The 22,106-nt window shown below is 46.3% G+C and overlaps 1 protein-coding gene across 2 annotated transcripts; it reads right to left on the reverse strand.

The window, feature by feature from the left end:
• Nucleotides 1–3,929: 3,929 nt before the first annotated feature.
• On the reverse strand, nt 3,930–22,106 carry LOC148363719 (serine incorporator 3-like). Of its 2 annotated transcripts, none has more exons than XM_088337730.1 (10): nt 21,929–22,106; nt 13,736–13,852; nt 12,594–12,787; nt 12,447–12,526; nt 10,183–10,320; nt 8,251–8,420; nt 8,090–8,180; nt 7,811–8,018; nt 5,042–5,230; nt 3,930–4,964 (listed from the first exon to the last, which is right to left on the reverse strand). In XM_088337730.1, exons 1-10 carry the CDS (start codon nt 21,929–21,931, stop codon nt 4,829–4,831), a joined length of 1,326 nt encoding a protein of 441 aa, XP_088193856.1. In that variant the 5' UTR covers nt 21,932–22,106; the 3' UTR covers nt 3,930–4,828. The 2 variants fall into 2 exon arrangements, with proteins under 2 accessions (XP_088193856.1, XP_088193855.1); XM_088337729.1 differs by having other exon boundaries at nt 5,036–5,230; nt 21,929–22,103.

Consider the following 22,106-nt stretch of genomic DNA (forward strand, 5'->3'; position numbering starts at 1 on the left):
TTTTCTATCTGGGCATAACGTGTTTCTGCATCAGATAGTCGTCTGGAGCAGTATGCCACTGGTTTCCACTGTTCTCCATGAAGTTGTAACAGCACACCCCCCAGTCCAAAACTGCTAGCATCTGCTGACACTGCCGTGGGTTTGGTGACATCATAGTAGGCCAGCACCGGTGCAGTAGTCAGTAATTCCTTTATGTTTTCGAAGGCTGTCTGTTGAGCATGTCCCCACATCCAGTTATTCTTGTCCTTCAGCAACTCATGGAGCGGCTGCCCCACAGTGGAGAGGTTGGGAATGTACCTGCCAAGGAAAGTCACCATTCCCAGGATTCGCTTTAGCTCAGTGACATTTACTGGAGGTGGCATTTTCCGAATTGCTGCAACCTTCTCAGGATCAGGTCGAATCCCTGACTTGTCAATGAGATGCCCCAGGAACTTTAGTTGGCTTTGCCTAATGGAGCACTTCTCCTTATTCAGTTTAAGTCTAGCTGACTGAATACGATGCATCACTTTGTTGAGACGTCTGTTGTGTTGCTCCATATTGCTCCCGTAGACCAAAATATCGTCCATGAAGACCTCTACACCTTCCAACCCTTGTAGAGTCTCCATCATCTTCCTCTGGAAGATTTCAGGTGCACTAGTAATTCCAAATGGCAAGCGTTTGAAGCTGTACCGACCAAATGGAGTTATAAAGGTTGTGAGCTTGATGCTGTCTGGATGCAGTGGAATTTGCCAAAACCCGCTGGCTGCATCGAGTGATGAAAAAACAGTTGCTCCACTTAGCTTGGCTGTTATCTCATCCACAGTAGGTAGGATGTATCGCTCCCTTTTGACAGATTCATTCAGTCTTTTGAGATCAACACATATGCGAGCTTTGTCTGTGTTCTTCTTTGAGACAGGGACCATAGGTGCACACCACTCAGTAGGTTGTGTCACGGGCTCAATGATGCCATTACTCTCCATTCTCTTTAGCTCTTCTTTTACCTTCTGGAGCATCGGGAGTGGTACCCGGCGTGCAGTATGTACAGCATACGGCTGGGCATTGTCTTTAAGCTGTATTCTCACTGGCTCTGTTTTCAATGTCCCATAGTCTGCGTGTTGCTGAATGTTCAAACTGATTTCGTCTATTCTCCTCACAAGATTCATTTTCACTGACATTGAGCGACTTAAGACATTATTAGTGATCCCCTCTACTACATAAGCTGTTAGTGGATATGATTTTCCTTTGTAGGTTACTGTGGCCTGGAACCTCCCTAGACAATTTAGCTCTCCACCTGGGCCGTCCAGTGGAATGTCTGGTGGCTCCAACACACTTTCTGGAGTGTATGCGTTGTACGTCGCCTCGCTGACTACATTCACATCTGCCCCTGTGTCGATTTTGAACGTTATTGGCTTTTTATTTAGCCGGAGCTTAACTGACCACCGTTTTTTTACATTTTTCACATGTGATACAGCACCCAGGAAGTATGCTGACTGCTCGGGTTGTCCTGACTGTTCTGCCCGCTCACTAATCTCATTCACTTGCTTTTTATTCCTGCACACTCTAGCCCAGTGCCCGGCTTTGTGACAGATATGGCAGGTAGATTTCTTAGCAGGGCAGTTTTCATCTTTGTTATGCTGTGTTTTTCCACATTTAAGACATTTTCTCACATTTCCCCATTTTCTGTCTTTCTCCCCACCTTGTGGTTTAGACTTTGGGTATCTGTAGCTCTGCCTTGTAACTTCATGCACCGTCCCTACTGCTTCTCCTTGCATGTTGACGTGCGCAGTAATCTCTTCCGCCTGTCGAACTACTTGCACAGTCTGAGTCAATGTCAGGCCTTCCATCAACTGAAGCTTACGCGACACTTCCTTGTCCAATATTCCAATAACTATCCGGTCTCGGATGTTTTCCTCACGCCTCGTGCCGAAATCATAATGTTCTGATAGTTCATGTAAAGCCCTTATGAAGCCTCTCCCCAGGCTTCTGGAAACGCTGATGAAAACACGTGCGTTCGTGGATGATATTCCTCCGCGGAACGAAGTAATCATCAAACTTCTTCAGCACAACGTCATAATTATCCTCTTCACCGTCATTAGCAAAAACAAAAGACTTGAACACATTCTCCGCCTCGCTTCCCATTGCGTATATCAAGCAGCTTACTTGAACTTGTCCATCATCTTTGTTTAGTTTCGTGGCGATTCTGTAGCGCTCGAAACGCTGCCTCCAGTCCGGCCATTCTGACGGTTTCTCGAAAGCAAAGTTCGATGGAGGATTAAACTTGGCCATTATGACTTGTCTCCTTATCTGGATCCTTTCAGACTTCTGACACCATGTAAAAGATGGACGGAGTCCTCTTTAAACCCAACATGAACTTGTTTATTTACAGAACACGATATAGCGTCTTTGCTAGTTTACAAACATGTCTCCAGATCCCACGCGGTCTCCCTGTGTGTCCCGTAATAACGCGTCTGCCGCGCAGGCACAATCAATTACCGTACATGACAAATAATACTGATTATATGCTGTTTTTCGTTGATTTTATTAATCACCACCTATTCACCGCTGATCCACTAAATGGCGGTACAGACCTCACGTGATAAGTAGTTTCCCATTTCTCCCCACGAAGAAGAAAATTCAGAAGTAAACATAACAGGTGCCGGTAAAATAAAACCGCCAAACTTTCGTCGACATCACAACTTTGAAAACAAGGCGAAGGAGTAAAGTGTACCGAACTGTGTTTCTTAAACGGCCCACTAGTTTGAGGAAAAAGGTTCTTCAAACGGTACCGACATCCCATCCATCCATTATCTGTACCGCTTATCCTCAGTAGGGTCGCGGGGATGTTGAGCCCATCCTAGCTATCTTCAGGCTGCGGGCAGGGGACACCCTGAAACGGTTGCCAACCAGTCACAGGGCACACACAGAGACATATAACCAGGGTTGGGTAGGGTTACTTTAACTTGATTACTTTCAATTACTTTTGGATTACTCCAATACCATCTTTTGTCTTTTATTAGCATATTTGGTATTAGTAATCCAAAAGTAATTGAAAGTAATCAAGTTAAAGTAACCCTACCCAACCCTGCATATCACTCATTCCCACCTAGGGACAATTTGGACCGGCCAATTAACCTGACATGCATGTTTTTGGAATGTGGAAGGAAGGAAACCCATGCAAGCACGGGGAGAATATGCAAACTCCACACAGGAGGTTCGATGTCATGACCTCAGAACTGTGCCTCACATGTGCTAACCACTGCGTCGCCTGCTTCCCGTATCGACGCCCTGAGTTGACGAAAAAAAAGGTAAATGGAAGAAAGGAATTAAAGAGAAAGGAATTAAAGATCATTTTTCTATTTCCTTTTTTTGTCATTTTTTCAATTTTTTTTCATTTTTCTTTTCCTTTTTGGTTTTCACCTTTTTCCCTTTTTATTAATATTTTGTCCTATTTGTCTTCAAATTTTTTTCTTTTTCTTGAGTTTTTGTCTTCATTATTTTGTTAAATGTTTTCCTTTTTTGTTTCTCTTTTCAAAAGTAATTAAATGCGTTTCGGTCGGTATTTTGTCTCCTTCCGTTGTGCTATTAGCCTTGTTTTTGCAGTGACATCAAGGGGAAAATAATACACACTTTCCCTTTAACTTTCCCTTTCATACTAGGGCAGGGGCCTCCAACCATCATCTTGGGGGAGCGGCAATCGGCCCTCAGGCCGCAAATTTGAGACCCCCGCCTTGGGGTATTGCACAAAAACAAAGTCAGGGATTAAGCCTGGATAGGATTGATATTTGGGTTGAATTTAGCCTTGACTTGGTTGCATGAAAACAAGTTCAATTCAGCTGTGTCTTGATTAAAGTATATTTTAACTATCAAAAACGGTAAATGGTAAAAAGAATTCACCTAAAGTGTGTATAGCCACTCTTAAACTCGTCTCTTTGATTCAATTGGTCAAGAAATTGTTTGTTGGAATCATTTATTTACCGCCCATTTTCGCGACACAACCAAATGAAAGAAGACATTGATGTCTTTCGAATGTATTTTGGACGGAACATTCCAATTCAATTGTATACATATTTAGCAAAGGGATTTGATTCAAAATGGTTACATTAGATAGATAGATAGATACTTTATTCATCCCCGTAGGGAAATTCACACTTCCAGCAGTATCCTTTGTTGTTTATTAACAGATTAATAGGATGGCCTCGGGGTGCTGTGTTGTAGTTTAGCCACAGCGGAGTGGATGACGTCACGCGCTAGGCCAAAAGTTCCACGTCCCTGCAGCAGATGGAAATCTTTGGGCCCAGGGTTACGCCACCTTGTGTTCACGTAGATAGCGAGTCCGCCTCCTCTCCACTTCCCGCAGGCGTTTGTGTCTCTGTCTGCCCTAACAGCGCTGAAGCCGAGTAGCTCCACGTTAGCGTCCGGGATGCTAGACGTGAGCCACGTTTCCGTAAAACACAGCAAACTGCACTCCCTGTACGCTTTGATGTTTTTCACCAGCACAGCCAGTTTGTCTGTCTTTTTTGGTAGAGAGTTCACATTTACCATGATTACGGACGGTACCGAAGGCTTATAACGCCGCTAGCCGCTTAGCTTTAGCTCCGGCTCTGCATCCACGGTAGGGCCCCCTCATCACGCCGCCACGAGAATTCTTCTTGGCAAGGAGTAGATTCCTCGAATAAACGCATTTTTGTGCGTTAAAACCCATAACCATAGGATGACAGTTTTAAGGCAATATCGAAGAAAAGAGTCACAAAGTGAACCCAATTGAGCTCATTGGGGATCTCCAGATCCACTTGGGTTGCATGGAAAGGTAAACAGGCCTTGAAGAGAGAAGGGTTCTCCACGTAAGATCTCAGCTAAAGTCCCTGTGGGTGACGATCATGGGGGCCACCAAGGTCCATGTGTAGAGGCCCAAACAAAGCCAGCTGGAACTGATCTTCACCCACACGGCCGGCCACTTCCCAGTCACCGTGTAGTTAGCATCGGGGCTATAAAAAGGAAAAGCGCGGCTTTAGAAACACTAGTTTCCCTTCGCCGTGGCCCCAAGGACGCCACCGACCTGTACCAGTTGGTGAGGGTCATCATGATGTAGAGAGACGCCAGGGAGAGCATGAAGTGAAAAAAGGAATAGCTGTATTCCACCGGCTCGTCTCGCTCGCTAGCAGGGTCTTGAGCGCCCCCCTCGGTCGGCGTGTGCGCTTCCTGAGAGGGCAAGGTTAGTTTGCTCATCTGGCTGGCGCTGGACGAGCGGAGGCTACCAAACAACGTCAAAGAGAAGCACTGGAGTTTAGAGTTGGAGCTGGTGTATTAGAGTTCAAAGGACAGTATGTCATATTCAGTGCCTCCTAGTACTACAAAACATTGAAGACTAAGCAAACATTTCTGAACTATAATACCAATGTTAAGGTGGAGAAATTTGTATTTTCTGGACTCGGTGGAATCCCTGTCGAGAAGTCGCCGGGACATTGGTTTCGGGTCTTGCTGCTACGGGTCCCCTAAGCGCTTGAAACTGGCTTACGAATGCAACTTGGAGCAACGAGCATGAAGAAATATTTTGGGTCCTCGCTCAAAGCATTGAGTCGCGCACCGACCAGAGTATTGTGTGTTTTGATGGAAAAAATACGCCACTTTGTTTTCTTCAACTCAAGTTTTTAGCATTGTTTTCCGACTGCTACCGCTAGCCATGCTATTCGCTTCCCGATACCACTCTCGTCTTATTTTTACTCAACCGGTAGAACTGCAATCGTCTTTATTGTCATTGATATCAACGTAGTCAAACACTGTATGCAGAGAGATTAGACATGGCACTGCGTTTTTGTACGTGTCGTGGAGTAGTGAGGTCGGAGCTTATCGACAGAATAAGGACACACTTGTTTTAGACAGGAAATTCCAGGCTTGTTTCTACCGAGTTTAAAGAGAGCTTGCCAATAACACTCGGAGAATAACACTTGGCTTGGTTTGGAACAGCTTGCAGACTGACAGGAAGTTGGCTGGGTCATGGCAACTTCTGAAGAGAAACATGTGGACGATTGCAAAACGGTGTTGGCCGAGATAGGTCAATTCTGAGAAAAACACTATCAATTCTTTGAAGCGTGCGGCCAGTAAGAGAAAAACAACATGTGATATGGCTGATGTGATGTGTCTGCTCCGGAGGGTATAAGAAAGCTGATTGTCTCTTAGACGAATGAGAACGCTGTTTGAACGCTGACGAATTTCAATTAACGATGTCTCCCTCTCCGTCAAACTTCTCTGCTCTTTTTTTGTATATTTTTGGGGCGAGGCATATACGGTCTGCTCCGAAATAAGCTAACACTGCCCATAAAAGGAATTCGACCAGTTTGCTCTTGATATTGCTCTCGCGCGACATGAACAGACAAATAAGGAGCTTTGTGTATTTGTTTTTCCACCATTCAAAACACAAAGCCAGTTCGATCGCTTCGGGTGCCTGTAGCAGCAAGGCACGAGACCGACGTGGCGGCGACTTCTAGACAGGGATTCCACCAACTAAAATCCATACAAATTTCTCCACCTATGATTTTGTTTTAATGAAAATGAACATTTGTACACAGTTCATGTATTTTGGCGTTGTATTTAAAACATTTTTATTTGATTTTCTTTCCTGAACGGAGGCACCAAATCGTACATACTGGCCCTTTAAAGTTTTTCTCAGGTTGGGGTTTCAGCTCAAGTTAAGGTTGGAGTTTGGGTTCAAGTCAGCATTATGGTTGGATTTAGGGTGATAGCCAGAGTTAGTTCTTTTTGATAAAAGTCAAGGGAGCCACCAAGACGGTGCTAAAGGGCCACATGTGCCTCTGAGAGATGCAGGTTGCAGACCACCGAGTTTGAACTAGTGTTGAAAGGTGAGGGTTGGGGCTAGCGTTGGAACTAGGGAAACGGTTAAAGCTAGGGTTAGTGTTAGATTTTGGGTTGGATCCAGGGTTAGACCAGGGGTCTCAAACACATGGCCCAGGGGCCAATTGCGGGCCTCAACGATGATATTTTGAGGCCCTGGCCTTAATATGAAAGATAAAGGGAAGGTGTGTGTTATTTGACCACTAGATGTCACTCTATTCTATCATGCCACGACACAACAGTAGAAGACAAAAACACGGAGAATCAAAGTCACAAAACGCAACCTTATTATTTCAAAAAAAAAGAAAGAAAAAATAAAAGACGAAAATAGGAGAAAAAAAAGAAATAAGACAAAAAGTAAAACTCAATAAGAAGAAGTATAAGGAAAAGTAAAAATAATAAGAGGAAAAATAGCTTTTTTTGTTTTTGTCTTTTTTTCCATTTTCTTCTTTGCTCGCCTTTCCCCAACTTGTCTTTTGATTCTTGTTTTCCTTCTTTTATCCTCTTTTTCTCGTGTCTCGTTTTTGGTTGCACGACACATTACAGCGACATCTAGTGGACAAATACTAAAGACTGTCCCTTCAAGAACAACAGAATGTTTTTGTGGAACATCCCATCTGGCCCAGGCTCACTCGTACCCTAGCTTCTGAAGCCTCCAACTCAATTTACTTTGGGGCGGCATTAACACAGGAGGCTTGTCTTGGGATCAAGAGGTCGCAGGTTCGATTCCCAGCTCCTCCGTGTTATATGTCGGAGTGTCCTTGGGCAAGACACTGAATCCCTAATGCCCCCAATAAGCAGGTGGGCGCCTTGCATGGGTGACTCCTTATTGGTGTGTGAGTGTGTGTGTGAATGTGTAAGTGTGAAGCAAATTGTAAAGCGCTTTGGGAGCTCTTCATTGACTTTGAGACCCCCGGGTGAGAGCTAGTGTTGGAATAGGAACTCGGGTGAGGGTAGGAGGAAGGTCTTTGGCTTGGAGTACCTGGAGTAGATGATGCAGAGGACAAACAAGGCCAGCCCCACGATGCTCTGCCCGTCCCACCACTGAAGGTGCGGCGCCGAGGGGGCGGGCTCCTCCGTGCCGCTCAGCACCACCACGAAGGTCTGGTTCTGGTCCTCCAAGGGGGGCGGCTCAGTGGGGCCAGAGAACTGCCGGACGATGCTCAGCAGGCCCGGGTTGCACACGCTGTCTGGAAAAGCGCTGACCCTCTGAAAAGTGCTAGGCCAACGGCACCATGCTAACGCTACGAGGGACCCTCACCTGGCTCGTGGCTCATGGCCGACCAGGTGAGGTAGGCGGTGTACAGGGTGATAACGGAGGACTGGAGAAGTCCAGAACGGGGCTGATACTCCTGAAAAAAAAATCGTATGACTCTCTATGTTGATGAAAAGGGACCTGTAAAAACAAAAGAGATGGCGTACCTGCACCTTCTTAAGCACAGACACGACGGAGGCTACGGCGCAAAGCGACACGTTGAAGCCGATGAAGAACTTGTTGATGCCGCAATCGTCCGGCGCCGTATAAAAGGCGTAAAAGAGGAGGAAGAAAAGAAACGAGGAGGTGTAGTTTACCGTGGTCACGTACAACAGAGCTGAAAAACAAGCCCGGAGTCAACCTCGGCCAGAATGTCTCAAAAAACGGTACTGTTTCCAATTTATGTAGGGTTTAAAATGTATGGTTTGAAATGAGGTTTTAAAGGGATTACACAGGAGACAGAACGTGTAGTGTTCCTCCCCACAATCATGCAGATATGTTCCAAAATATTCCAAGATCCACCATGAATCTCCAGGAAACAGGTTGACCTCATTTACCCTAAAGCTGTGACGTCACCGGAACAACAAAGACTCATTGCAATGGTGAGTCCCATCGAAAAACAGACTGTCATGGTAGGACTCTGCGAATCCATGGCGCTTATCTCCACTTGGAGTAATCGAAACTTTGCCTACCATGACGCTGGAAAACTTCTGACTGTTTTGTCCCAATTGATCATCGAAGGGTACGCTTACCTGCCGTCAGGTACAGCGTGCGCTTCTTTTTTGCCTTTGCTTCCTTTTAGGGAGATGATTGTGACTTTTCCTTCCGTGATTTTTGCTGCGTGTCTTGCAATTAATGTAAGTCAAGTCAAGTCATGTTTATCTGTTTGGCCCTTAATCACAATGAGTCGCAAAGGGCTGCACAGACCACAGATTATTACAAACTACAGACTATTATGACACCATCCCCTGATCTGCAACCTACATGAGGGCAAATAATACACATATTATCAACATAAAATATAGTTTATTCATATGCTATAGAATAGAAGTGTGTTTTAAGCTTAGATTGAAACATTTCCACTGAGGGTGCAGATCGAATCTCAGGGGGAAGAGCGTTCCACAGCACTGGGGCCCGAATGGAGAACGCTCTCCTACCTGCGGCTTTATTCTTGGCTCTTGGGATCACTAGTAGACCTGCGTTTTACAAGCCAAGGCTCCGGACCGGAACATAGGGGGAAATTAAATCTGAAATATATGAGTGTGCAAGTCCGTGCATGATTTTGTATAATACCAAGAGAACCTTCAAATCACATCTTAAGCTAACAGGGAGCCAATGCAGGTTAGCTAAAATCGGGGTCATGAGATCAAACTTTCTTGTCTTGTATTGTCCAGATAGCTCCCCGTTAGCGTCTCGCTGGCATGACTGCTGTGCTAATGGTTTCTTCTCCTGGCTTGGTGGGGGTTTGTTGCCGTGGTGTTTTTTTTGTTGTCATTGGCTGGCGGTTATCCTGGCCGCCTACTGCATGTCTTTCGGTCAGCCAGCCTCCCGTTATTTCACGCCGATCGGTCCCGGTTTGTTCTCTACAGCATCCAGATAGCCTGCCCTCCACATTTGGTATATTTACAGCTAGGTTCGTATTTGTTACTGTGGTGGTTTTGTTATTGTTGGCTCCTTGTTATCCTGGCTGCCAACTGCATGCTTTCTGCCAGCCTTCCTTTTTTCCGCCAGTTGGTCCCGGTTAGCCTTTTTCAGCAGGCATCTAGCCAACCGTTATTTTTGCCAGTTGGCCCCATTTTGGCTGCTCGCCATTTGTTGTACAATGCCGCACCCACCTGTGACAACGCCTAGGCATTCTTCACAAAAACTTTGCTCAAAACACTCAAAACCATAAGAGAAATTTGTAAGTAGAGGTACCACTGACAATAGGATTTCAAGTTGGAGTTTTAAACTGCTTTCAGGATTTCAAACGAGGCTTTAAAGTTAGGGTTTGCAACTTGGCTCAGGGTTTCAACTGTGGATTTTAGGCTGATCCTAGGCCTCAACATAGGCTTTTTCATTCAATTTAGGGTTTTAAATTAGGGTTTTTGATTACCAACCTAAATACCAGATGTTGGCGCCCTCCACCTCCACCCGGCCCATCCATGATTCGTTCCAGGAGTGGGCAAAGTCCACCAAGAGGACCAACTGAAGGATGATGAAGAAGAAGCCCCCGGCCGAGCCCACCAGGAACCAAACTGTCGGGGGGATACAAAAAAACAAATGAACAGGATAGGTTTTATTATTGCAGTGGTTCTTAATCCTGTTGGAGCAACTGAACCCTACCAGTTTCATATGAGCATTTGCCAAAACCTACGTTTGCAGAAAGTAAAATAGAATGGATTTATTTTTTTCACATACAATGAATTGCGCAGAACCAAACCAACATAGTGCATCAACTAAAAATGGACCACCTTGTTGCAGACAGGATGCTTAGAGGAGGACTTGGGCCCCTGGAATTAGATTTACATTTAGATGTATTAACTGGTTCTCGTAGGGAATTCACTTCCACCGACTGTATCAGGTGAAAATACAGGGTAAGACTGATTATGGGAGCACCAAAGCAAATTACAGTTGGGATTTCAAAGAGAAGGACCCCTCATTGAGTGGAGTACCAATGCCCTCTGATGGACAGAATTTTATGAAGTAGATCGATGGACGGCTTCAAAAATCCACCACGTTCATCTACATGTCTACATTAAAATCGCCAAAGTATGTGCGAGTAAGAGCAGGGAGAACAGGAGTAGTGTTTGACGGTGGCTTGCATGGAAGTCAGCTGTTTGCAGATGACACTGCTTTGGTGGCTGACTCTTAAGCAGGACTGAGTGTTTAGGTGGATGAGTTGGATAGTTTGGAAGAGATGGAAGCTTAAAGTCAATGCTGACAAGAGTAAGGCAATGAGGTGTTGGAGAGGTGGTGAGGTAGGCGGATTAGAGATTTTGTTGAATGGTGTCAAGTTGCAGGGGGTAGATGTTTTAAAAAAGTTGTTAGTATGTAGCAGCAGATGGTGGTTTCGGAGGAGGATGTGAAGAAGAGGGCAATGGGTGTGCTGAACGGGTTGTTCAAATGTAGAGATCTTCCAATGGATGCAAAGCAAGGATTGCATGAAGTTGTGGTGGTACCGACAGCAATGTATGGTACAGAGGCGAGGGCTTTGAGAGTAAAGGAGCGTCATAGCTTCAATGTATTTGGAAAGACATGTTTGCATAGTATGGGCGGAGTGACATGACTGGATAGGTTAAGGAATGAGAACGTAAGGAGAAATATTGCTGAGAGGGTTGAGTAAAATGTTTTGAAACGGTTTGGACATATGGAAAGAATGGATGAAGGACGTTTGACTGAAAGAGTATGTGTTGCAGAAGTGGTGGGATATAGAATGAGAAGAAGGCCCAAATGCAGTTGGATGGATGGGGTGAAACGTGCTCCAGATGTGAGGTCAGTTCATTGAATGGATGCAAGAGTGTGTGCGAGGGATAGATGTGAATGACCAAGGATAGTTAAGAATGACAGATATCGATCCATATGATACGCAGGGGGTAAACCAGTGTATGCTGTTGGGCCTCTCTGCTGATGAAGGGTGGCATGGCACAGCAATTCACCCCTTGTTGTGCTGTTGGCTTCGTGCTCGGCGTCAGGATGGGAAGAGCAAAAAAGAGGGAATGTTTGGTGAATGTGAGTGTGTTCTATAGTCATGCCACCTCCCACTAGAGGGATATGGCTTGTTGGGAATTCAATTATCAATATGTACCGTTTACCTAATTGTTCGAATTAGTTATCTCACTCCATTAACCAAACACAACCTACATTCACCCAACAATTTATGCGCGCTCGTTTCTTGAGGGAAAAATGATCAGGAAGCCGACATTTTCGCTTACAATTTTACTAAGTGAACTCCATCTAAGACGGCCGAAGTGACGGAGTCTGTGTCTGAAGCCTTCTTCTGAAATCCTTTAGCTTTTCCTTCTTGGCCCACGTCTCCCCGCAAGATTGTGTCTCGGCTCCTCCCATGGGTGTGCCAAGGAATTGTTTGCGCCCATCGTTCTCACAACACAGCGCCTTGTTCTCAAAACAACGCCTGCCGTCCTCCGTCAAAATCCTGTTATCAAAATTCCCTAGACAAAATATCATGCATTTCGAACAGCCTGTCCTGTTATTGAACTAAAGCCCACTCAATGAAAATCTTGCGTTAAACTCAATAAATGTAACTTGTATTCAATCGTATAAAATCCTTTAAAGTCAAATGTATAAAATCCTCCAGGCTCCAGGGTGGGAAGTTAGGTGGAGGGGAAGAACCACCGCATCGTTGTCTTGGTAAAGATCTTACCGTAAGTGAAGGGACTGTCTGGAATGGAAAACGAACCGGCAATGAGCAGCACCAAGGCCAGGACTTTCAGAAACCAAAACCTGAAGGCAAACCGAGGTCAAAGCGGAAATTTCGTGAGCACGATCTGGAGGAGGTGGGCGAGCTCACCTGTTGTGGACTTTGGCCCGGGGTTCGGTCTTCTTCTTGACGCCCATCAAAAGGACGCAGAAGAAGACGAACCAGGCGGTCATCCCGAAGCAAACGCGGTACACCGCCTTGTAGCCCGTCAACATGTCGCAGTTGACGGCGGGGCCCATCATGGTCCCCTCGGGGGCCCCCCTGGGGGCACAGAAGCCCGGGATCTAAACAAAACACATCTTACACTTTAAAAACAAAGTACATTTTTGGGAGTCCTCCACTATGGAAACTCAACAGTGACAAAATGCAATAAACAATTGTTACCTTACAAGCAATAAGGCGACATTATTGCAAAATAGAGATTTTCTGCACCGCTTATCCTCAGTAGGGTCGCGGGAGTGCTGGAGCCCATCCCGGCTGTCTCCGGGCAGTGGGCGGGGGACACCCTGAACCGGTTGCCCACCTCATTCCCACCTAGGGACAATTTGGACCGGCCAATCAACCTAACATGCATGTTTTCGGAATGGAGGAGGAAACCGGAGTGCCCGGAAGAAACCCACGCAAGCACGGGGAGGACATGCAAACTCCACACAGGAGGTTCGATCTCATGACCTCAGAACTGTGCTGCCCACGCGCTAACCACGGCCTCAAACTTGTGGCTTGTGGGCCAATTGCAGCCCCTAGAATAATCTTCTGAGGTCACCGCCTTAATATGAAAGTTAATGGGACAGTGTGTATTATTTTCCTGCTAGATGTCGCTGTATCTTGTTGTGCCACCCAAAAAGAGTGCTAAAAACACAACATAAGAAAACAAAATACAGAGACTCCGGGTGACCGAAACACACCTTTGGAAAGAAGAGAAATAAGAAAAGAAAAAAGGGAAAATAAGAATGAAATTAAAAAAGGAAGGCTGACTAAAAATGTGAAGGAAAAGGCTGTTTTCTGCTCACTGTCAGTGTCTGTAGTTTGTTGTCTTCCTTATAACAGCGACATCTAGTGGACCACTATAAAACACTGTCCCTTTAAGAAGAATGGAATGTTCCCATTTGGCTTAAGCTCACCCTCGCTTCCAAGGCCTCCGACACAATTCAGTTGGAGACCCCGATCTCATTTAGAATAATTATTTGGAACTCGTCGAGGGTTCTAAAAGGAGATGATGGTGGGCTATTTACCCGAAGTAGCATTTTTTCGGCCCCCGGTGATAACATGACTCCAGAAAGGACAGTGCAGGTCAGCAAAATCCAAGCGTAGGTCAATCTGGTCTTCATCGACTTCCTGCACAGACACCCCTTCCAAAATAAAATGCATTTTTCGTTACTCACACGTCACAAACATTGGATGCAAAAAAAAACAGGGTGTAAAGCGAAAAGCCATCCTACTTTGGCAAAATGTTTCTGCAAGTGTCAGTGCACGATCGTTCTGATGAGTTTACGATGAATGGCAGTCTATTTTACACAAAAAATGAGCAAAATTGAGACTTTCAGTGTTGTTTTTGCACAAAAATGAGCAAAAGTGAAACTTTAGGTGTCGTCTTTGCGCCAAAACCAATAAAATTGGAACTTTTGGTGGCATTTGTGCACAAAAATGAGCAAAACTGAAAGTTTCAGTCTCATTTTTACACATAAAGGAGCAAAACTGAGACTTTTGGGATAGTTTTTACAAGAAAATGAGCAAACTTGGGACTATCGTTGGTGTTTTTACATGAAAATGAGCAAAAACGAGACTTTAGGGGTTGTTATTGCGCCAAAACCAATAAAATTGGGACTTTTGGTGGCGTTTTTACATGAAAATGAGCAAACTTGGGACCAGGGGTGAGCGTCAGCAAGCTATTGGGTGTGGAGTACCACTTTCAAACTTCCTTGTAAATCAGTGGGCCACACCAAGATTAATGACTCGCACAAATACATTTTTAAATCCAACAGAGCTGTCATTTTACACCAGTCCGAATATACAACATGGATACACATTGAAAGAGTATAACTGACCAATTTATCTTCCAATATTCCCGTACATCAATAAACTAAAAAATGAATGTGAGCAACATGTGGAAAGGCCTGTAGTCATGACTTCAACTAAAAAAACAGTTCTATGGACAGCTACCATACCATTCATCAATGATATCGTGTTGTAGAAAATATCAAAACTTGAATCGCACACACGCTTCTTTAATGTATTTGCCATCATTAAATGGTTTTCCGTGCTGAGCGATACAATGAGCAATGTGAAAGGTTGCTCCAGTGGTGGTGTTTTTCTATCTATCTATCTACCCTGGTCATATCCCTCAAGAGGGGTGACCGACAGAAAGACAAACACATATACAAAAACAAAGAAAATAAAAAAAGGGAAAAAGTAGCAAAAAACACACACAAACTTTTGGGGGACCATGGCCAACCCAAATGCCCGAACAAGTTAGGCACCTAAGTCGGTCACGTTTTCGTCCCTCCAGATGAAACGGGAATCGAGAAAGCGGCCATGTCACTCGGGTCAGGGTGACACAACACACTCTTCTGTTCAACAGCAGGGCCCGACAGCTTTCACTGGTTTAACCCTGCCGCATCATACGGCCCAGCCCATCCCTTAAAACACGTCTAAACATCAGTTAATGGCGGCTTCCTCTTGGTCTCTTTCCATTGACTTCTGCTCTGTAGATCCTCTTCAACATTGGCTCCTCATCAATCCTCTCCATGTGTCTGAACCAACCGAGTACTCTCTTATCCACACGCTTGCTCAGTTCCACTATTACTCCAGTTCTGTCTCTCACAATTTCATTTCTCAATCTGTCTGTAGTGGTGTTTTTAGCGGTGACAAAAGTTTTCAGGGTTCATGTTTGTTTGCCATACCTGGACACAGCACATTTTAATGTCTCTGCTGTGTCAGACTCATCCTTGAATTCATGTTCAGGTTTCGTCTTGCAATGACGTTTAACACTTGATGTGCAAGGTACAACACTCTCGAGGCATAATGCACAAAACAGCACAATCTTTTTTTGGCACAAAGCCTCATTCGTCTGTCCACGCTGGCTGGAAAGAAGGAGATTTTTCCGCTGGAAGAGCTGTCGTGATTCATTTATTTATCGCGCGCCTGTGTTTCGTTGGCCGGGTTAAAACACGGATCTCTCCTCTCCTTGTCACGGACCAGAACAAGCACTCGGATCCAATAGCGTGAGTTTTATAGTTTATTTGGACAAGGGTCGGTGGAGCAGGCTTGAGACGTCGGGTCTTGGTGGCAGAAAGCCTCTTTGGACGGAATGGCAGCTCCGTGGTGAAACGCGTGACGAGCAACGTAGCAGGTAAGTCGGTGGCCGGGGCGGGAGAGTAGATCGTAAACTTGTAACAGAAAAGGGTCAGGCAACGAGAAGCAGGCTTGGAATAGACAAAGGGATCGTGGGTACCTTGAATGTTGGAGGCTCACTCATGGAAACGAGGAGTACACTCGAACGTCCATCTCTGGACGCTGACAGCTTAAGTAGAAAGCTTCCACCAATCAGGAAGCGCAATCCAGCATGCCAGCTGATTACCTCAGGTGGCTCCAGTTAGGGAATCACGACAGAACCCCCCCCTCATGGGACGGCTCCAGAAGTCCCCCAGGGAAAAAAAATAATCCAGAACACGTCACATGGAAACCCAGGTAATCCAAGGGAACAAAAAGTCATAGGCCAGTTACGAATAATCCCCCAAAACCCAAAATACGTCACAGATAATCCAAAATAGAGGGCCCAGTGGTCGTCCGACGAACCCCAGAAGACCCCTCAGAATTCTTCTGAATGGACAGACACCCCATCGTCCGCATCTGAAGGGGCGGTAGCGGGTGGGTCCGCAGGCGGAGGAGTAGCAGCGCCAGACCCACGAGGACGACCACCGCGCGGCGCTGGTTGGTCTGGATGTAGTCGATGGAACTCCGCCACAAGAGACCGGTCCAGGATCTGCCTGCTGGAAACCCATGATCTCTCCTCCGGACCATATCCCTCCCAGTCGACCAAGTACTGGAAGCCCCGACCCCTGCGTCGGGAGCGGAGCAGGTGGCGCACTGTATAGATAGGCTCCCCGTCCAAGGAGCGTGGAGCCGGGGGAGGAGGTGGAATGGGTGCCAACGGGCTCTGGCTGACGGGCTTGATCCTGGAGACATGAAACGTGGGGTGCACTCTCATAGATCTTGGTAGACGGAGACGGACTGCTGAGGAGTTGATAATTCGTACAATAGGAAACGGGCCAAGATACCGAGGAGCCAGTTTCCTCGACTCAACCTTCAGTGGTAGATCAGCGGATGCAAGCCACACCTTCTGGCCCACCTGGTAATTCGGAGCAGGACTCCTCCGTCGATTAGCCCCGACTGAATGAGCCTTGCCTGCCCGAAGGAGTGTGGCCCGAGCACGAGCCCAGGTTCGCCAACAGCGGCGTGCGTTCGCCGTAGCTGACGGGCAGTTAACTTCCTCTTCTTGACTAGGGAACATAGGAGGTTGGTAGCCATATACGCACTGGAAAGGGGACATTCCCGTGGAGGAGCTAACCAAAGAATTGTGAGCATACTCCACCCATGCCAATTGCCGAGCCCAAGACAACGGTTCACTAGAGACCATACAGCGAAGTGCCGTTTCCAGATCTTGGTTCACTCGCTCAGACTGACCGTTGGATTGAGGGTGGAACCCCGATGAGAGGCTGACTGAGGCACCCAACAGACGACAGAACTCCTTCCAAAACACGGACGAGAATTGGGGACCCCGGTCAGAAACAATGTCCAGAGGGATGCCATGGAGGCGGAACACGTGTTGCTGGACTATCACGCAGTTTCCTTGGCGGAGGGGAGCTTCGGTAGTGCCACGAAATGGACCATCTTACTGAACCGGTCCACGATAGTAAGTACGGTCGTCATCCCCTCAGATACTGGCAACCCCGTCACAAAGTCCAAGGCGATGTGGGACCATGGCCGGCGGGGAACCGGTAGTGGATGTAACAGACCGGCCGGACGTTGGTGGGATGCTTTGTTCTGGGCGCACACTTGACAGGCGGAGACATATTCCCGAACGTCCTTGGCCATGGAAGGCCACCAGAAGCGTCGGGACAAGAAACTGTGGGTCCGAGCCGACCCCGGATGGCAAGAAAAGTGAGAATTGTGCCCCCATTGGAGGACCTCGGACCGTAAGGGTTCGGGGACGAATAGTTGACCCTCGGGACAGAAGCTGGGACCCGCCTGATCGGGTAATGCCTCTCTGACTCGGGACTCGATATCCCAGGAAACCGCCGCCACCATACTGGAAGCCGGAAGGACCGTCGCGGGACCCTGAGGTATCTCATTGGAATTCTGGAATTGCCGGGAGAGCGCGTCGGGCTTCACATTACGAGATCCGGGTCTGTAGGACAGAGTAAAGTTAAAGCGGGTGAAAAACAGGGCCCAACGTGACTGGCGAGGGTTGAGCCGCTTGGCCGATCTAATATATTCTAAATTCTTGTGGTCAGTCCAAACTATGACCGGCACTGTTACCCCCTCCAACCAATGCCGCCATTCTTCCAGGGCTAGCTTGACGGCCAACAACTCACGATCCCCCACGTCGTAGTTGCGTTCGGCCGGGGACAACCGTCGGGAAAAGAAGGCGCACCTTCTGGTCCTTGTCAGACCGCTGGGACAAGACGGCACCCACTCCCACATCTGAGGCGTCCACCTCCACTACCAGTTGGCGTGCAGGGTCAGGTACCTGGAGTATGGGGGCCGTAGAGAAATGATTCTTTAAACAGTTAAAAGCTGCATTAGCCTCGGGGGACCACCGGAATGGCTCTTTAGGGCTGGTGAGGAACGTGAGGGGAGCTGCCACCGAACTGTAGTTCCTGATGAACCTCCGGTAGAAGTTGGCAAAACCAAGGAATTGTTGGAGTTTTTTGCGAGACTCAGGGACAGGCCAACCAGAATCAAATACTTTAATCATTTCCTGGCTTAGCAAACTAAAAGAGGTGCATGCTGTCGCCCCCCGTTCGTATTCAGCCGTTCCCCCAAAGGCGGGCTCTTCCAGTCAAATGATTTATTACATAAGCCACCTTCGTCTTTTCGTTCACAAAGGTGCGCGGCTGTAGATCAAAAATTAGTCTGCAATTTATGAGGAAGGGGCGGACCTGGCCGGGCTCTCCACTGAATTTCTCTGGCGAACCTACTCGTGGTTCAACAATGCCGGTGCCGGCCTGATCGCAAAGGGGCGGAGCCGGATTTTGTGGTCGGGCTGCCAGGGAAGTGTCGCACTGTTGCTCGAACAATTGCTGGTGACGTTGTACTTGCCGAACCAGTGTGGACACGTCATGGGCCATCTGTTGTACCGCGCTTTCGGTGTGCAGTAGGCGCTGTAGCGCGGATTGCGGCTCGGCATTTCCGCATTCTTCGGAGGTGGGAAAAAACGTCGCTGGATCCATTTTTTGGTTCGAATGTTCTGTCACGGACCAGAACAAGCACTCGGATCCAATAGCGTGAGTTTTATAGTTTATTTGGACAAGGGTCGGTGGAGCAGGCTTGAGACGTCGGGTCTTGGTGGCAGAAAGCCTCTTTGGACGGAATGGCAGCTCCGTGGTGAAACGCGTGACGAGCAACGTAGCAGGTAAGTCGGTGGCCGGGGCGGGAGAGTAGATCGTAAACTTGTAACAGAAAAGGGTCAGGCAACGAGAAGCAGGCTTGGAATAGACAAAGGGATCGTGGGTACCTTGATTGTTGGAGGCTCACTCATGGAAACGAGGAGTACACTCGAACGTCCATCTCTGGACGCTGACAGCTTAAGTAGAAAGCTTCCACCAATCAGGAAGCGCAATCCAGAACGCCAGCTGATTACCTCAGGTGGCTCTAGTTAGGTAATCACGACACTCCTTGGCGGAGCAGAGGAAAAGGGGCGCTACTGTAAAGCCTCTAAACAACACGGTATGCGACTGAAAATCTCTACATTTTAGGTAAAAATAAAAATTAAAAAAAAAATCATTATTATGCCGTACGTTTGCGTGCCACTAGTTAACCCCTTGTGTGCCACTGCTGGCACGCATGTCATAGGTTGCCGATCCCTGCTTGGGACTTTCAGTGTCGTTTTTACACGAAAGTGAGCAAAAATGAGACTTTTAGTGTTGATTTTACATGAGAATGAGCAAAAGTGAGACTTTTGGTGGCGTTTTTAAATAAAAATGAGAAACAAAATAGTTGATTTCACGTGGCATATCTGATTGTTTTGATTTGTCAGATTTGAACCCATACGACTGCGTTTAAGAAGCTGATACACGCTATAAACATTTCCACGTTAACAAAAAAGCTACTCGTCTGCCTTCAAATTGGGATGAAATATGGCAAACGATTTCAGGTCATTACGATTTACAAGACCGAGTTTACCTGACTCATTGCTTTCTTGTGGGAATTTCCTCCCGCAATATTTTGCTTGTATCAACAATGTAAGTCATCTCGACTGACTTTTGATTGAGTCCAACTCCTTCGTTCAAATCATTTCAATTGAGTTGTGAGTTGAATTGACTTGAACAATAATTGACAATAATATTTGTTGATTTGACGAATAAAGTAGTCAAAACAAAGCAATAAGTCACGTGAACTTTTTCGCAATGTCGAAAAATATTGATAGAAGTTAGATTTGTATCGTGTGTACAGGACATGACTGCAGTGCTTCTTTCCGCCACTACCGGCATGTGGCGCTGTGAGAGGTCAACCGGCATCCACCCCGAAGAAGAAATCCTGCTTCCTAGTTCGTTTGTAAACATTCTATACTGTATCTCCAGCGCGCTAACAACTTTGACATTTGCATAGTTTTATATCTCGTGCGTCCATTCGATACAGTTGGTGTAAAGTGTAGAGAAGAGGCGTGTCAGAACCAGAACAGAAACAGGACCCAATCACATGACCTTCTCACACAAGCCTTTTATTTTATGGGAAATGGGGAGTCATGCGCGTTAGGCATCCGGTCTGGCGTTGACAGGCAGGAAGCCAGAGGCCGACGCGATCTATACCATCTGCCCGAGAAGATATCTAACAGTTGGGGTCGATACCAGACAGGACGGGACAGACAGGATTAAACAGGACAAAAATAAACGGGAACAATACCGGACTGAAGATATCAACAAGAAAACAGGACTGGAGAATAAGAATAAGGAGAATAATAAGAAGAATAACAATAAGAAGAATAAAAAGATTAAGAATAACAATAAGATTAAGAATAAGAAGAGGAAGAAGAAGCCACAATCCACCATGTCATTACCACAAATTATCTCGATGACATGGGAAAAAGCATTTTATTTTATTTCATCACCACGCCACCTTCAGTCACTGTACAACGTAGAACAACATTGTTCTGGATGAATTATTTCCCATAATGCTCCATTAAGACGTTGTGCAACGTGGCACCAAGACTAAAAACGGCGTGATGAAGAGATAAACATGATGCCGTTAGCTTCACAATTTAAAGTACTAGTGGTCGGATCTCGGCGCTCTCACTGCCGCAATCTGGGTTTGATTCCCGCTGCATTCTCATTAAATTTGAGCAAATAGGGTCAAATTGATATTAAGATATTTGAAGTGAAATGTACTTATCATTTTGATTTTATGTGAACTTAAAACTTTGAAAAATAGACATGCAAGTGTAAGTTTTAATGTGTCTTTTCATTGGAATCCACCGTCTCCCCCCGCTTCTGCATCCACCCACTAACACCACTGTACCGGCTCAAGTGAAGGTAAATAAAAATGAGTTTTTCTTTTATTTCTAATGACCACATGCTAACGAGTGGATGCTAAGGACTTCCTGCTAAAGAGTGAATGCCAACAACGACATGCCAACATGCTAGAGGAAGTTTTAATGTGTCTTTTTTATTGGAATCCACCATCTCCCCCCTTCTGCATCCACCCACTAACATCACTCTACCGGCTCAAGTCAAGGTAAATAAAAATGTGTTTTTCTTTTACGTCTAATGACCACATGCCAACTAGTGGATGCTAAGGACATCATGCTAAAGAGTGGATGCTAACGACTATGTGCTAGAGAGTGAATACCGACATCTACATGCTAACATGCTAGCGGATGTTTTAATTGGAATCCACCGTCTACCCTCCTCCCCCTCTGCATCCACCCACTCACACCACTGTACCGGCTCAAGTCAAGGTAAATGAAAATGAGTTTTTCCTTTACTTCTAATGACTTTTTAACTAGGATTGCGCTCAATCTGTTGAAGAACTAAATTAAAGATTTCATAATCTCCCCCCCGCCCCCCATCAGTAGGCCAGACTGTCTGAGTTTATCCGTTTATCGCTCCCTCGCTTTGTCGACAAACATGGGACAAGATGACGTTTTTCGATTGATTTCCAGGCGGGGCCCTCTCTTGAGCAAGGCAGCAGAGCGTCGGACTACTCACCATGGCAAGCGATGATTGACAGCTGCTGTCCGATCCGTCAAAATCTCCGATCGGAAGGGAAAAAAAAGAGTCCGTCGCGTTCGCCGGAGTCCGACGAGATTAACGCTAATCTCGCCCTGAGTTAGGGTGACGTCACTCAAAGACAGACCTTCGCCTTCTCCTCCGAAGAAAAAAAAGC

The sequence above is a fragment of the Urocampus carinirostris genome, chromosome 6 (genome assembly GCF_059441175.1).
Source record: "Urocampus carinirostris isolate Australia breed hairy pipefish chromosome 6, RoL_Ucar_1.0, whole genome shotgun sequence".
NCBI lineage: Eukaryota > Metazoa > Chordata > Actinopteri > Syngnathiformes > Syngnathidae > Urocampus > Urocampus carinirostris.

What these genes read in the sequence shown, in the direction of transcription:
- LOC148363719 (XM_088337729.1), bottom strand. An exon ending in CTGTGCTTAAGAAGGTGCAG is followed by an intron (nt 8,181 to 8,250) that starts GTACGCCATCTC and finishes TTTTTTTTTCAG; the next exon opens with GAGTATCAGCCCCGTTCTGG. An exon ending in ACCCTCACCAACTGGTACAG is followed by an intron (nt 4,965 to 5,035) that starts GTCGGTGGCGTC and finishes TCCTTTTTATAG; the next exon opens with CCCCGATGCTAACTACACGG.